Source organism: Miscanthus floridulus, chromosome 16, assembly GCF_019320115.1.
Source record: "Miscanthus floridulus cultivar M001 chromosome 16, ASM1932011v1, whole genome shotgun sequence".
Classification (NCBI taxonomy): Eukaryota; Viridiplantae; Streptophyta; class Magnoliopsida; order Poales; family Poaceae; genus Miscanthus; species Miscanthus floridulus.
The window spans coordinates 16,559,437-16,576,144 of NC_089595.1; the positions used below are offsets into that span (position 1 = coordinate 16,559,437).

Genomic DNA, 16,708 nt, shown 5'->3' on the forward strand with positions numbered 1-16,708 from the left:
CATATCAAATAGGTACGATGATGGATCAACGGATCAATTGAAGGATGATTGAGAATCCAAAGGTGGTGTAATGGTATTCTCTCCAGGAGATGATGCAATGGGCTTTCTATCCAGTTGATGATGGATGATCTGAAGATGCAGATACTAACTTTTTAATATATCTTACCCAGGCAAGCCCCGGTGCATAACCCTTACATTTTTGCAGTTTAAATTATATTTGTGCATTAAGTTTTAAGGAGTTGAATGAAACCCATTTGCATATATGTATATATCCTATGAGTCTTACTAGTATGATAGGATCGTATAGATTGCTATGCTATAGGACTCCGATAAAAGTCGAGTGATGGCTGTCACTCACGAGAGGTAGGAAATATATTATTGGATTATTATCACTTAGAAAATATAAATGGTGGAAAGGAAAATTGTGACCGGGCAGGGATATGGTTGGGTATTGGTGGGTGTAAGAGGTTGTGTCGCCGTGGACGCGGGGCATGGCTTGGTTACACTGCTTTCCCTGCCTGTATCGGTTAAAAACCGGTCGTTGCATAAGGCATCATGGGCAAGTCACAAATTTATTATCCCGAGCACATACTTGTGTATGGGCGCTTGGAAGGCTTGTTGCTCTCTTGTCGTGGGTTCCGACTCTTTTCGGACTGACTATCAGGGTTTCTTTTTAGTGGAGGAGGTCCTTGCACCGCACTGAGTTCGAGACTCAGGGGCAGGGACTTAGAGTCCTAGTTTGGATGGGGACCTAGGACCCCAGGACAGGAGGGTGATGGGTTGGTCCTGCTTGTGCCCGGGGTACAAGCGGGGCGCGTGTTTTCAGGGTACCTAGCTGGGGGCATTGATTCGTGAATCGCTGGGCGATCCGGTACGGCTTGTTTCGTGTCTAGCACCGTAGTAAGAACTGAAAGATAAAAGATAGAATGGAAAAAGGAACTCTGATTGCTTACCACCTGCTTGAAAGTAGCACAGGTGCTTACATAGAATAGTTAGTTAATGAACCAATGCGGCTATTAATAAAAATTGAATATAAGGACGCACACTTAGTAATGCTTTCTGCAAATGCAATAAACTCACAAGCCAGATAGCCTTGCATATCCTTGGAGTCTTTTCTTTTCTTCTGTCGGGTAAGTCTTGCTGAGTACCATTGAGTACTCAGGGTTTTATTCCCTCTGTTGTAGGTGGCAGGTGGAGGCTTGAGCTGATCTTTGTACGTGGATTCCTCCTGGTGGGCTCAGAGAGGATTTTCTTTACGCTGTGATCATAGTTTTTATTTATAAATCTTACTAAATGTTTTTACAAATAAAAGTTTTATAATCTATTGTCCTAGTTCACATATCAATGCTTCATCATGTCATGTTTAGATAATTATTTCCGCTGTAATTCTGATCACATGTTTATATTTCATTGTTTAATTAAATTATTTATAACTCTAAAAATATGATTACGTTCCGTTGTTATAATGATAAATATTATAGTATGATGTTGTATTAAAAGTGATGTAAGAAATGGTTAAGAATGTTGTAAGCTTTATTCTCTCATTTGTGATCCTGATAAAAAATATGGATTTTTGGATTCTTCCCTGGGGTGTGCCCGACGAAACCGAGTAATTTAGTGTTCTTCCCTGAGCGCTTAGTGTTTAATGGGAGACAAGCACTCCTGGGAGGCATTAGATTAGGCGATTCTGCCACAAATATTGTGAGAGAAAACACTGCTACGGCTAGAAAAAGAAGCCGAACAAGCCGGCTTGTAGCTCAGTCTTGTAGCTCAGCCGAACACTGCCTATGTGAACTTCGATGTATGTGAGATACTTGTGAACCATTTGTGAATTGTGATGTAACATATGACTTGTTATGTTAAATCATATATGATCTTGGCTCGTATGTTGGTTGGTTTGAGATCCTTCGTGATTTCATCGGACCACCGGATTTATATGGGCTAAGTATGATAGTTTGATCGCTTCGATGATTGTTATTGTACTTGTGCTCTTATAAATTGGATGATTCTGTTATACTTTTTAGCCTGGCTTTTCAGCGAAGCGAACATAGCCACCTCGTGTGACCAGATAATAGGCCAGTCCATTGAATGTTCTGACATAGTGCGCAATGGATGCACTCGTTGTATTATTATTCATGGATTGCATGAGGAAATAGAGTTAATATAGACCAAGCCAAATCACCTGGGATGTAGGATAATAAAAGGTGAAGTGTCTATATGGCAATACAAAACAATTGTCCTGTTCGTTTGGCTGATAAACCATAACTAAAAGTACTGTTGACTAATTTGTTGTGAGAGAAAAATAATTTTTATTGATAAAAAAAAGTACAACTTATAAGCCAAACGAACAAAACGAATATCCTCGAAGCAAGCTAGCGTAAAAATCGTTATGGGCGACAATATTGTAGTAGTGCATAGTTCTTATAGGCTAGTCTTATGATGTCGAAAACACGTATTTCATTCGTGCAATGGATAATCACTTGGATATCCATCTTTCAGTAAGTGTCCTGCTACTATTGTTGTCTAGAGACTGTGTGGTCCTAATTATAAAGAGAGATAAAGATAGAAGGTATATTTTATACTCTCTTCGTTTCCAAAAGAATACAATTCTAGAACAGTGTCGTGTTTTAGTATATCAAGTTTGACCAATTATAAATAAAAAAATATAGATATTTATAATATAAAATAAATATCATTAGATTAATTATGAAATGAATTTTCGTAATAAATTGATTTGGAGCCATAAATATAAATATTATTTACTAAAAATTTGGTCAAACGTGAGTCACTTTAACTGGTACGTAACTCATAGTTGCATTCTTTTGGGGACAGAGGTAGTATTTGTTTCAACCAAACAACTTTCAATTTTTTCACCACTAGCTCACAGTAGCTTTTCCGTAGCTCACAGCCTACAACGGCTTTTCTCTACAGCCACAACTCAACTAAACAGACCTTAAGTGCATAGCAAAAGCTATGTATATAAAAAATTCTAAACGTCTTATAATTTAAAATGGAGGGATTATGATGCTAAGTGAGAAGCAGCCAAACCTTATTACTACCCACCAAGTCACCATTCACCATGCATGTTACGGCTATCCATTTAGATTTAGATTTTCAATTATTCACTATTTCAGATCTTGTGCCTGCAAAAATAAAACACACGAATATAAAACTGAAAATTTTGTCAAGCATGTCCGGCCGGATTCAGTTCAGTGTGAAGAAGTAATGCATCCATAATCATAGACCAATGCATGCAATGACGTACTCACGTACATAAACAAAGACATTGTATCATTGTACATGGAATCGAAAACTGAAAAGAAAGGGATTATACAAGGAAAAGAAAGGGGAATAATATCTGTAACTCGCTGCTCTTTCAGCGTGAGATAGACGTTTTGGAGTTAAATCGCCGGCCGGTGTGGTCGGCATCACATCCACGGCCGTTTCTGCTAGCTGGTGGCCATTCAGATTCAGCGATGCCGATCGATGCGCATGCATGCGGCCGGAGGCCTGCATATCAACGTCGTCTGCAAGAATGAGTAGACCGCGAGCAACGCATGCAAAGTTGGAAACAGAAGAGGACAGCCAATGCAACGCTATTACGCTAGTCAACTTGCGCGCATGCATATGGATGGGTGCATTATATTTTTTTTTATGGAACTCCCCTACAGGAATTTTATTAAAACAAAAAGAAGTTCAATTACATGGATGGGTGCATTATTCACACGCAAGGAGCGAGGCGCTTCGGAGCTGCACTCGTCTCAGTGACTTTCAATTCCTCTGTAGTGCTATAGATGATCTGTATCCTTTTTGCTTTTTTATGTATATATATATATATATATATATATATATATATATATATATATATATATATATATATATATATATATATATATATATATGAAAGATCAGGAGAATTTATTTTACAAGAAGAAGAAAATCATTCAATTATTGTATGGTTATTTATATCAACTGAACGTTTGGAAAGAGAGAAACTGGCGCACATTTGACAAACGAGTTTCAACTTTCAAACAGCACGACGGGTGGCTGGCATGGAGGGTTAATGAAGGCTTGACCAAACCCAAGAGGGCTTTCAGTGTTTTGAAATAAAATATCAGGTTTTGTTTGTTCCCTCTCTAGCAACGAAGAGTACGTGTGTTTGGGAGCTTTTTATTAAGTCCAGTTTAGTGGAGTCCCAACTTCTTCGGAGCCAATATCGTGAAGTCATATGCTAAATGGTTAAAATGTAATAATTTTTTTTATGGGACTGTTAATAATCACTTCTCCATTTACACTCTTACTTAGGAGCTAAAAAAACTCGCTTTTCACCGCTCCTCGTTAAATCGCCACCAGAATCACTCTAGAAACATTTCTTACCTGCACCCCCACTAGAATCACTCAACCAAAGAATCAAAGAGTGCGAACTGAGCCCTCAGTTGGTTACTAGGTTCCTTGTGGTGGAACCTGCCCACCTAGGTTTAAGTCATCGACTTGGCATGGATGCTCGTATTTTTCTGGATTTGTTCCAAAATTTAACGGTGTTGTGCTTTCAGTGGTAGGCGGCGTCTCCGTCGTCAGCGAGGCGTATGTGGTAACTTCGTCAATCTTAAGATGTGCTGGCACAATCTTCTGGATGTGCTCATAGGGATAGGGGTAAGGGTAGGGTTTACATACGTGTGTTCATAGGAATGAGTGTGCGTGCGAGTTAAGCATATGTACTAGTATAATTCACACAAAAAAAGAAACAAAGAGTGAAGCTCAACAATTAGGAGATGAAGCTCTACCAAACTTACCCTCCCTTTTATCTTAGTTGAACTCTTGTTAACACCCTCTCTTTTATCTTAGTTGAAAGGTAGAAGAAGCTCCTCCATTTACTACTATCTTCTACTTTTTTCCTAAAATATAAGTGATTTTCTTTTTGAAATCACAATACAAACACATACACACACTCACCCCTATTAATACACACCCTATTCCTATATGAGCATTTCTAAAGACTGAATCGATGAATCTCATGGAATTACCACGGGCACATTGCTCACTACTGCATGAACAACACCATTAAATCTAAATAAATTTAGAAACATACGAGCATCCACTTTGAGTTGGGGACTTGAATTTAGATGGACTTGTTCCACCACAAAGAACCCAACCTTAGTTCGCAAAAGATAACTGATAGTCGTGCACCTAGACAGACATATAATGCGGTGGCTATCTACAATATCTGACTAGAGTGTAATTCTTTCACACAGTTAGGTCAGTTTGGTTCCTAGGCAAGCTTTGCCTTGCCTTGCCAGCCTTGGCGAGCTGGATTGGCTCTCCTGCGGTAGCAAAGAACATCTTGCCATGACAAGGCTCAAGACAAGCTTGTCTACCAATCAATTCTTCTCATATTCTAGCCGAGCAAGGTTCTTTGAGAAGTAGCTAGAGAACCAAATAACCCCTTAATTTCACCCTTTAGGCCTAATTTAGAAACTCCAATCTCTTCAGGATCCTGGATTTTTCCCTTGGTGGGTAATCAATGGGGATATTATTTTAATTATCATATTAGTTCTTAGTGATAGATTTTCCATCCCTGGGTGTTGCTCCTTCTAAAGTGAGCCTTAGTCTTTAATGGTTGTCCACCGCGACCACCTACTACGTCCGTATTCTCACTTACTTCCTCTATCCCAAAAAAACACCATACCTCACGTCTTCTAATAGATTTATTATAAAGTATATATTTCATAATTAATCTAATTATGCTTATTGAATATCATAAATGTTAGTATTTTTATATAGAGTTGATTAAACTTGAAATTATTTTATTTCTTCAAAAAAAGAGAATTACGTCTTGTAGAAAGGAGTAGAAAACACTTTGAATGCAACAATTTTCATTTAACTCATATAATAGGCTCTATTTTTCATGAAAATAAAATACTTCCCCCTCAATCAACATCGAATCTTTGAATTCGCAAACAGAAAAAACAATCAAATCTTCAAAGTCAAAATGATAGTAGAAACAAGACGCAGGCGTCGTCTAGGTACACGCGCGCGCGCGCTCTCTCTCTCTAGTCTATCACTGTCTCCCCTCCCCATGGAAAAAGTCGAAAATAGCCACACGAAACTAACTTATACACACAATAAAAATATCACACAAAAAAAATATTAATAACAACTATCTAACCATCTTGGCCGTGCGCCCGTTCCTCTGCATTTGCATCCCCGCCCAACCAATCTTCCTCGTTCCGCCGCTCCCACTCCGGAGGCGCCGGCGGCGAGGCGAGGACCTCCCCAGCGGGCGCACCTACCAACGTCCAGGTACTCTTCCTTCCCTCCGCCACCTCGTCCGCAAGGATCTAGCCACCAACCGAGATGGGCCGCCGATGTCTTCCGCGTTTTCTCTTCCTCCGTAGGATCTTTCTTCTAGCAATCGGTTCACGTCCAAATCTTCGATTTTTCTTACTCCAGTCCGCCCAGTCTGGTGCGAATTTGTTTGGAGGAGCAGCTGCGTCCTTAATTGTGGGGGTCTCAACTGGACTGAACCTGTCTGTGGATTCCCCTTCCCCTGGTTTCTCTTCAGGTTGGAGATGGAAACTGAATCTGCTTGTCCTCTAGGGTCAATGGGTCATGAGTCATGACCTGATGATGGTTCATCCGGGAGTTACTTTTCACTAGTGTAGTTGACTTATTGCTGGGAGTGAATAGATTGAATCGATCCGTCGGTTGCATTTCCCCAATTTAATTCCTGGCTCAATCACCGTTCTGAAAGGGGATACCTTCTATCACTGTCCGTAGAGGAAACCGATACAAGAAACTTGTCAATTTCATAAAGTTCTCACCTTGTGAGTGCCGCAGTCTGTCGATAGGACAGTCTGTCGATAGGACAGAGACGTGCCCAGTCACCATAAAAATAAACAAAACACTTGTTTCGTCAGAAATTACCTAGTAAGTAACCTGTAGGGGAGGAGTTTCCAATGCGTTGTTGCTGGCACGCTGTTGTGACATTTTGTCTGTATTCAATTACTTAAGCATTTGGTTTGATGATCCCAGTGGGCCGTTTGCTTGTCGTGCAGGAACAATGGCTCTGTCTGCGTCGCTACGGATTTCTCTCATCGTCGCGTTCTTTGGGATTCTGGCGTTCGTGCTTGGCGTCATTGCGGAAAACAAAAAGGTCTGCCCTTTTCTTCCTGTTATATGAGCACTGATCGTTATGCTTTTCCTTTTCCTTGTCAAGGATGATCAATTTAGCGCAAGTTTAGGCATTTCTCGCTACTGAACTGTGAGCAAGTCATCTTAATAGCCTTATTCATAGTACTATATCATAGATGCTATTAATAACATTTACTGAAATTTCCCAGTCCGGACATCACGGTTATACTGTATCTTGATTACTTTGAGAATATATCCAGTGCTACCAACGCACGGTGACACCTGTAAATGTGAAAAAAAATCATCCAAAGATATGGATGGATATAGCACGCAGGCATCTATCGTCATGCAAAATTTTAAGTTGAACAAAAAGTTGTGCAAGGAGAAACATAAATGAGACACAAATTTTTCCACAACCTTGGTACTTGTACTTTATCATAATTGCTACTAATAACAGTTACTGCGATTTCTCAGTCCACACATAAGGACTGTATTGCATCTAGTTTACTTTGAGAACATATCTGGTGCTACCGTGCTACCAATGCACAGTAGCATATAAAAATATGGATGGATAGAGCACGCAAACATCTATCATCATGCACAGTTTTAAGCTGTGAACAAAGATTTTTTTCTGGAACACAAACACGCAGGATAGCTGCATATCTTTGTATTAAGAAAGATGAAAATGGGGGTAAAGAGCCCCTATTTCATCTTCTTAGTATAAATTTATGCAAGGAGAAACAAAATAGAGAAATCGCCATGTGAATAGCTGCAGGTGATTCCTCTTTCTTGTTTCTCGTTGCACTAGTTTTTCTTCAGCCTCAAGTTTTGCGTTGGAACCACGGTAGCACTATAGGCAAAAAGTCATAAAATTATGGCACAGCTCATAGCTTATGCTTACTGTCTTCTATCTTTCAACCAATATAGTTGCTATGGTTTTTTATAAACATGCTTGTAAATTTATACCGTCTTTGTTGCAGCCTGCTTCTGGGACTCCTATCCCAGGAAAGGATGTCGTCATCTGCAAGTTTCCAAGTGATCCAACTCTTGCAATGGGAAGCCTGTCCATTGTGGCACTTGTGGTAGCTGCCATTGTGGGCCATGTTGCTATCTTTTTTCCATACTCGGGCAAGTCAGTTCCTCGCGGAGCACTGTTTCAAAGCACCAGCTTGACAGTGTTCTTTGTTGTTGCTGAGTGAGTATCCTTTCAGCTATATGACTAAGAGTCCCTGTGCTCTGGAAACAATATGCCTTGTATTCTTATGTTTTCTTTTATTATGTGGTTAACTTGTCAGGCCCTCCTACCATTTGGGATATTGAGCTGCAAACTGACCCATCTAAGTTTTGCATTCTAGAATTGTCCTCTTTCCTGGACCCTGAAATCTTTTAATTTGTTCTGTATTGTTAATCAATCCTAATAATGTAGAATTTCCCGTCAAGAAGATCACAAAGAACTAATTATTTTTATCGGTTATCGCATTAATCAGTGCTAATAATCATGCTTAAATCTTGTATCATGATTTTTTTGCACTGATGATTTAGAATTTTGGCATATGAGCTCAATATTTTGTTTCCATTAATGCCATTGTATAACTATTTTTGAATGAGTACATGTGCACCATGCTATTTTCTGCACTTTAGTCTCTTTGTAGTAACAAAGATGCACATTGTTGATTCTGTCCCCTTTATGTGAAATCAGGCTTGTCTCAGCCCTGGCTTTTGCAATGTTGTTGTGGGCAACTGTCACCGAGGGACTTCACCGAAGCAAGAACATCCACCACGACATGAATTACCAGTGCCCTACTGCAAAGACCGGCCTGTTTGGTGGTGCTGCTTTCCTTGCCCTTGACGCTGCTCTCTTCTGGCTTGTTTGCCAGATGCTGGCCCTCAATGCAAGGGCTGACTACCTGGATGAGGATGACAACAAGGGTGAATATGGCCAGGTTTACGCTGCTGAAGTCGATGGTTCAAAGGTCTGAGCCTATGCAGTCATGCTTGTCATGGTTCTATGATTAGTGTCACTTAACTATATTATGTCATCAACAAAGTCGCTTTAGCTCTCGTAAATTTGTATATAAGTTGGGAAGTCTTGCATAAGGCTGGTGGTTATTCTGCATTTTCAGGTTTCAGTGTGATCATAAACAGTTTCTCAGTACAATTGGTTTGCTACTTCCCTTGGTGAACTTATCCTCGTGCTATACCGCTCTTCTTTTTTCTGTGACTAATTCTGGAAACTTGTTCCAAATATCAGAGTTTCGATGTCTGAATGGCACTATACTGGAGGGGCCGAATCTCAGAATATTACACACATATGGTCCTACATTACATGCGTAGAGGATAAATTCATTTGACATCTCACATAAAAAGCGTTAGCTACAAGAATGAAATATAATGATTAAATTTCATACAGTTGTAATGTAGAAAGCTTGAGCATACGGCATATCATTGTTTGAGATACACTGTAAAATCAAGGCTCAAATCAATCATGTTCAGAATATACTGTATGTGCTAGGTTAAAAAGAAACAGACATTACAAGGAGGGGAATAGTAGCTCTTCATGCTGCAGTCTTCAATAGGGCCACTCACCATAACGTGGCCTCAAAATCTTTGGGTTCAGAGCAAGCTCATGGTACGTCCAGATTAGGATCAGGCACCAATGCCATTGCCATGCCATGCATTGATCATATCTGTGATTCTATACTGAGATCGCAGCCATCAGCTAAATTGCTTTCAAGTCAGTCAGTCAGCTAAGTGGTGGAGGCTACCGCTAGCGCAACCCTTACACAGATTGCAAGTGCCTGCAAGGCCTTCTGCCTCTGTTCATGTAAACTGAACAGTGAATGAACCAAACTGCACCAGGGTAAAAGGAACAGTTTGGATGTAAGTGCCACTATATGTAGAATAGGAATCAAGATTTCCACTCAGAAGAGAGCAAGGTATGTAGCCAACTAAAGCATTTTTGTTAGATATGCAAAGTCTGACAAGGAGGAATGTTGGATAATTCCTTGGGACCATTTTCTCTCTCTCACGATTCACACCATGAATATTCAAAAGGAAATACATATGGCATGAATGATGCACAATTTGGGAATTAACAACTGGATTTGGATGCAATGAGAACAACTGATGAATCTGAACACCTCTAAAGAAAAAGGACGAATCTGATGATCTGGAAAACACCGGAGAGAAAAGGCAGAAAAGAAATTCAGAACTCTGAGCAATGATAGTTTTCCTAAGTCCCCATCGGTTTCAAACATGGTTGTCACTTGACACATCTAGAATTTGCCATAACTAAGACTTAAATGCTTATTAGCAATCCGATGCTCTATGTGAGGGGATGCAGGGGTTACAGTATGATGTGGCACCCTAAGCCATGGTGATGATATTCAACCCTAACGCTAAATCTCAAAATGAACCCATTTGAGACGCTTCCTTATTTTTGCTATATGCTAAGTCAAAGAACTGCAAAAAGGTTGGCAAGGTTATCCCCAAACTACACTTCAGGCAATCCTGTTCATAACAACATGGCAAACCCTGTGGAGGCATTACAGGCACAATGTCATGTGCAGCTAACCTGTGGGACTGGAATCACTGGATGGTATCGTGTTCACTGTTCAGATGATACTAATCGCATGGAAACGTCTAAAGAGCACAATTTTGTGGTGGCCTTGGCAATCAGTATAGTTTTGACCTCGTTATTGGTGGCTCCTAAATTTACCTCAAATGTAGAACATAAAGAAACTATTGTATCTATTTTGAGTGAACAAGGCATTAGCTAAGACTACATATACAGATCACAACATATTCTGTCAGGCTAGATCTTTTATACAAGTAATTAGTTTAGTGAAAAAGGGTATGTCTACCTGGCCTCTAAGTGTTTATTATATTAAAATTTCTTTTGTAGCTTGACTATCTGCCAAAAAAAATGGAGCAAGCTGACCCATTCCTTTTACTTGCATGTGTTGTTGCATCAGTCTACTTGTCCCCTTCCTCTTTTGATGCTTTCCTAAGACTTAATATGACGCCTCCACTAAGACTGGTAGTTACAATAGCAAGCGAAGCTTCTGTTGGTATATGATAACCTGCCATAAGTGGAAAACGGTAGTTAGATGAGACGAAAAGCACTTAAAAAACAGCAATGTCACTTTGTATGCTGCTAAAAAGGAGATCAAAACATTAGGTGAACGTATTGAATATGAATGTGACAAAATAAGATTTAGATAATGTTTTTAATTGCTCACCAAAAAAGTCAAAGATCATCTTTGTCCCTATGAAGCCCAACACGATACCAATGGCAGGCTGCAGAGCAAATTGCCAATAGAAATGGTGCAGTTAGATCATAGAACAATATATGAACCTGCTCGGGCATTGACCATTCACATTTGCAATGTGGTAACTGATAGTGTAGGATATTAGTCAACAACAAATATCCAATACCTCCAATTACCACTAACATGGGCCTAATTTTCACAATGGGCGATGTAAACCTGAATGATTTGTTTGTTCTAAAGTAAGATAACAGAAGAAAATAGATAAAATATAAATATTCAATTTCGAAAGGTAAATAGAAAATAGCTCAATAAACCTTAAAAAAGAAAGTGGACTGTGAATATTCACCTGTAGATACTCCAATTCACCCATGATTTCAGAAATGAGCACATAAAGCGACCGCAAACCTGACATAACAATATTTCCATCAAGTTAGTTCTTGACATTGTTTAGAAGTGCAGAAATTGTACCACACACAAGATTTAGATCAAGCATAAAGAAAATTTAAGATTGCAACATAAAAAGGCAGAATATTTACCAGCAATAGCAAAAATATTTGATGATAGTATTATAAGTGGATCCCTTGTGACGCCAAAAACTGCTGGTATTGAGTCAATCTGTATAACAGGAATGTTAATACCTATACCTGGAGTCATAAAATAAAATAGAAAAGGAAGAACTGCACATGAAAATAGCTTGGAAGGAACCTACGGCAAAAGCAATATCACTCAGCTCAATCACTGCCAAAGTCAAGAGCAATGGTGTAGCCTGCAGATATTAACCAAAAGAAGTATTGCATCTTCAGGAAAATATATAACTTTACGAAGACAGAAAATTCCTTTAAATTGTCCACACAACCATGCATCTATGTTGTGTGAACAGAAACATAACACTGAATGCTGAAATATTAACACATCAAATGATTGGGAACGGATAAAAAATTCATATTCCAGGACAAAGCTCATTCCATGGTAGCTTTAGTAAAGATCCAGCTTAAAATGGACAACACTTACTTTCCATAAACCATCTTGATTTGTGAAAAACTGATCATCATCATAATAATCTGACAGAAGAAACATGGGAATGAGCTCAACTAGACATGAAGCAAGTAAATTACTGAATACTACTAACCCCTAAATATAATAACTTCTAAGATATGTAATTCAAGTCATTTTAGCTGTGTAATCTGGAGTGAATGATGGATCATGTTAATAATCTAAATAGCAGATAGGTAAGGAAAACCGAAAATCATTGATAAAGTTGGTTACCAGTGACTGGAATGAACTTTTGGCATGTTTTCACAATGAAGTTGTCGGATAGATCAGATTCTTCTTCTTCTTCAGCAAATAGCTGCCATTATGTTAAGACTAAAGTATTAGTGATGTGGCCCTTGTTGAATATCTCGAAGTCACTTAAAGAAGCTCTGCACGACTATCTTGAAGAGACTTTCCAATATCACAAAAGTGGAAATAAATTGGGAATATGTGTGACGATTGTTTTCTGTTTTTTTTCTTCTTCTGAGGGTTAACTTACTTACATAGGCATAAGATTGAAATGTAACAATACAGGTGGAACAAGAAGAAATCCGGAAAAGAAGCATGCCATTATGGTATATTGATATTATTACTGAATGATAGAAGGAATACACTGAGTAGTTTAGAAACAAGCATTCGTTGAAGCTGTCAAAAGACAGGACTTTGCTTTTGCCAAAAGAGTAATTGCAGGAAATGAACAAGTAGATCTGAAAGTGCATTTGCCCCCTATGTGGGTTTTGGTGTATTGATAACAACCAAATTAGGGACTAATGTGATCTTAATGAGATATGTCGCAGCTATTAGTCCCATGAAAGATTCAAAGAGTTGATAAAAATGAAATGGTATCCCTTAGTTCTTGAAGTTGTAAAGGCGGACGAACTCAAAGCGCTCTCCAAAGGTTTTATTTTTGTTTTTGAGTTTAGGATCCGCCGCACTATAAAGAGGGATGCAAACTAAGTTGGTCTGAGGAAGATAGAGTGCTCAAGCATAAAAATAAAATCAAAAGATAGACACTCTAGCACTCCACGAGCATGTAGAATATTTATCAGTGACTGTTGGTGTCGGAAGTCCCGACGTAAGCCGGAACTCCCGACCGTCGGAAGTCACGACTCATGCCGGAAGTCCTGACGCCCAGTCACTTAGCCTGCGCGGTGACTGTGGCCGTCAGAAGTCCCGACGTGAGTCGGAACTCCCGACACCTGGGGTTTTGTTGGCCGGCTATCTGCACTCGTCGGAAGTCCCGACGTACGTCGGAACACCCGACAGTCGAAAGTCCCGACCCATGTCAGGAGTCTCGACACCTGGGGCTTTGCTGGTTGGCCGTCTGCGCTCGTCGGAAGTCCCGACGTACGTCGGGAGTCCCGACGTTTGTCGGGAGTTCCGACATTGACTTGCTCGTGCGGACTTCTGACCCTGCGTGAACCGTGTTTTCTGTTAAGGTCGGAAGTCCCGAGATTTGCGTCGGAACTTCCGACGTAGATCTGAACGGTTAGATTTCTACTATGAGTATAAATAGCCCTCTCTTCACTTCTAACCGTTACAGACTCATTCATAGCTCACCCAACTTCATCCTAACAGCTCCCAAGCAACAAAGGCACCCTCTCCTCTTCCCTTTGCTCCAATCTTCGATTCCCCTAGGGTTTTGAGTGAAAGGAGAGTGGATTAAGTGAGAGAATCACTTTGGCAAGCTTGAGCACTTGATTTCTTTGTCAAGTCGGTTGGTTTTGCGTCTATTACTCTTGGGGCTTTGCCCCTAGTCGGCTAGGCGTTGCCCAAGAGCTTCCATGTTGTGGAAGAGCCTTGAGAAGTTTGTATTACCTTTGATTTCTTAGTGGAAAGCTCAAGTGACCTTTGTGGTCGCTTTGAGAGAGGCAAGGAGGTAAAAGAGACTCCGACCTTTGTGGTCACCTCAACAACGAGGACGTAGGAGCTCCTTTGTGGGGTTGCCGAACCTCGGGATAAATCCTTGTGTCCCGTGTGCTTGTTGTTGTGATTGCTAGAGATTACTTGTATTTGTTTGTCTCTCTCTCCCGAACTTCATTTTAGGGTTTGGACTCGATCTACCGTTTGGAGGCATTACGGCGTCAAGGGAGTGACCCAACATCTTCACCAAACCATGAGGAAGTGGGGTTGTAAGATTATTTATCCGCAAAGTTAAATTTGACACTGCTTTTGTAGTTCACGTAGGCTTTGTTGTTGTTGTTGTAGGCGTCGGGACTTTTGACGTTTGTGTCGGAACTTCTGACGACGTCGGGAGTTCCGACCCAAACACCGGGACTTCCGACATTGACTGACAAATTTAAACTTAGCATTTGCAGTTAATTTTTAGATACGCCTATTCACCCCCCTCTAGGCATTGTTAGATCATTTCAAGATCATTTTTAAGTTAGAATAAAAAGTGACGAGTTTACCATTCTCATGAAGTTAACAGTGCATGCTAGCCACTATTATGCTAATCTTAAACATGGTAAAATAACAAGTTTACCAAAAGGGGCTTAAAGTAAAGTGTGACCCATCTTTTTTTAGTGAAAATAAACAGTCTTACCTTGTAAGAAGTGAATAACAGGATCAAAGCCAACAGCAAGTTCACTGCCTCAAATTTCTACAGAAAATTAGAAGACTGTAACAGTCAATATAATATGATAAATGAAAAACATAACCAACAGCAGTATGAGAGAACAATCAACCTGGATGGTAGCTGTTCCTAAGATGATCATCACAGCCCGAAAGATCACAGCTCCAGCAATACCATAAGAAAGTACTCGATTCTGGTTACAGACATCAGAAATGATGAGAAAAGGCACAAAGTTGACTTGAATTTCAACTGTCGCAATAGCCATGAGACATACCTGGTATTCATTTGGCACTTTGAAATACTTAAAGACCAGAACAAAAACAAAGAGATTGTCCACCGACAAACTCTGTTCCAATAAATACCTGTTAGATAACAGGACAAGATTACATTGACATTGTTATGCATAGAGTTTAAGGAAAGCGTTGTCATGATTGATCATGTTATAAACACATAAAATTAAACCCATCTTCAAGTATACAAACTAATACTAACATTTAAATGAAAGTGATTATTGGAAAGAAGGAAATAACAAGATGTACGATAAGATGAGAAGCAACCAAACTAACTTGCACAAAACAATGGAGGATCCATTTGAAAACGAACATAAGTTAAAGCTAATATGCAGTTCTGTGTGCTTCTCAACTGTGCTGTTATTCATATGTAATGTAATCCTGGAAATCCTAATGCAAAAAGGAGCCAAACTTATAACCATTTTGTAAAACAGTGTCGATGCTAAATACAAAGGGATACGCATAGCACACACCCAGCAAAATACTCTGATGCCTTCTCAGCCCCGTCCCTCAAGGCAATGCTAACTCCAAAAACCACCGCAGCAAGAACCTGAACCAACCCAATATATTAGCGCCATGCATAGAACTAACTCCAAGCTGAATCAACAAAATGGTAGGTAGACAGAAGAAACTGACCACCAGTGTCACCCTTCTAATGGCACCTTTCCTGTTCGTGCTGGACGCCGGTACGGGCTCCGCACCCTTGTTGGTTTGAGCGCGTGGAGTAGGATTTAGCGTCTCCTTCTCTGCATAAATATCCACTTTGAGCTAGCAGAGAGGAACGAGTAATCTCATGAAACCACAAGAAATGAACTCAGCAGATGTTTTGCTCTGGACTATGGTCTCTGGTAAAATCACTTGGACGTTATGCTTAGAAATCAAATCATCAAACAAACATGGGAATTCCCCGTCTGAAGAACTTGAGTACAAAATTCGTCACGAGTTACTGCATATTTCTGATGCTGCGACCAAACTATGCGCTCATGGGCCATGGCTGGCTGGCTCACCGGAGCTTAGCGAGACGCCTTCCTCCTGTTCCGCCCCCCTGGCGCGCCGCCTCCGCGTCCTCCCCCGCCGCCCACCTTCCGCTTCCCCAGGGCGGGACGTCGCGGCGACCACCGTGACCGCGGGAGGCCGCCACGTGAGCGGCGGGAGCGCTGCGCGCGCACGACGCGGCCACCACGGGTCCGGGAGCCGCGGGAGGAACCGCGTGGCGGTCGAAGCGGCCACCGCGGAAGCCATCGCGAGCTCGGTCGGGGCCGCGACGGGTGGAGCTCGGGAGCGTACCGCCGCGGGTGGAGGCGGAGCGGAGGTCACTCAGCCACACCGGCTGCGGTAGCCGGTAGGCAGCCCACCCCACCCAAACGGAGCGCACGTGCGCCGCCCGCAACGGGATCCGCAACCCGTTA

General features: G+C 40.8%; 2 protein-coding genes across 3 annotated transcripts; one reads left to right on the forward strand and one right to left on the reverse strand.

The window, feature by feature from the left end:
• The first annotated feature begins 6,152 nt into the window (after positions 1-6,152).
• On the forward strand, positions 6,153-9,329 carry LOC136512440 (uncharacterized). The gene is made up of 4 exons (XM_066506402.1): positions 6,153-6,300; positions 7,056-7,153; positions 8,112-8,326; positions 8,831-9,329. Exons 2-4 carry the CDS (start codon positions 7,061-7,063, stop codon positions 9,108-9,110), a joined length of 588 nt encoding a protein of 195 aa, XP_066362499.1. The 5' UTR covers positions 6,153-6,300; positions 7,056-7,060; the 3' UTR covers positions 9,111-9,329.
• Positions 9,330-9,509: 180 nt separating this feature from the next.
• Positions 9,510-16,667, reverse strand: LOC136512438 (thylakoid membrane protein TERC, chloroplastic-like). 2 transcript variants are annotated; one of them, XR_010773090.1, is made up of 14 exons: positions 16,307-16,667; positions 15,936-16,045; positions 15,773-15,849; positions 15,284-15,371; positions 15,122-15,202; positions 14,980-15,036; positions 12,669-12,750; positions 12,414-12,463; positions 12,112-12,168; positions 11,939-12,017; positions 11,749-11,807; positions 11,373-11,430; positions 10,995-11,213; positions 9,510-9,981 (listed from the first exon to the last, which is right to left on the reverse strand). XR_010773090.1 is itself a non-coding variant. In XM_066506401.1 (14 exons), the coding sequence occupies exons 1-13, from the start codon at positions 16,539-16,541 to the stop codon at positions 11,107-11,109; spliced, it is 1,140 nt and encodes a 379-aa protein (XP_066362498.1). In that variant the 5' UTR covers positions 16,542-16,667; the 3' UTR covers positions 9,510-9,981; positions 11,085-11,106. The 2 variants fall into 2 exon arrangements, 1 of the variants encoding a protein (XP_066362498.1); XM_066506401.1 differs by having other exon boundaries at positions 11,085-11,213.
• Between the last annotated feature and the right edge of the window lie 41 nt (positions 16,668-16,708).

Bases quoted from the DNA above. Each gene is read 5' to 3' on its own strand.
- LOC136512440 (XM_066506402.1), top strand. From the start codon at position 7,061: ATGGCTCTGTCTGCGTCGCTACGGATTTCTCTCATCGTCGCGTTCTTT. The intron at 7,154-8,111 runs GTCTGCCCTTTT...TCTTTGTTGCAG, and splicing joins TCATTGCGGAAAACAAAAAG to CCTGCTTCTGGGACTCCTAT. The intron at 8,327-8,830 runs GTGAGTATCCTT...ATGTGAAATCAG, and splicing joins GTGTTCTTTGTTGTTGCTGA to GCTTGTCTCAGCCCTGGCTT.
- LOC136512438 (XM_066506401.1), bottom strand. From the start codon at position 16,541: ATGGCTTCCGCGGTGGCCGCTTCGACCGCCACGCGGTTCCTCCCGCGG. The intron at 16,046-16,306 runs GTGAGCCAGCCA...ATATTTATGCAG, and splicing joins AGGCGTCTCGCTAAGCTCCG to AGAAGGAGACGCTAAATCCT. The intron at 15,372-15,772 runs GTGTGTGCTATG...GTTATCTAACAG, and splicing joins GCATCAGAGTATTTTGCTGG to GTATTTATTGGAACAGAGTT.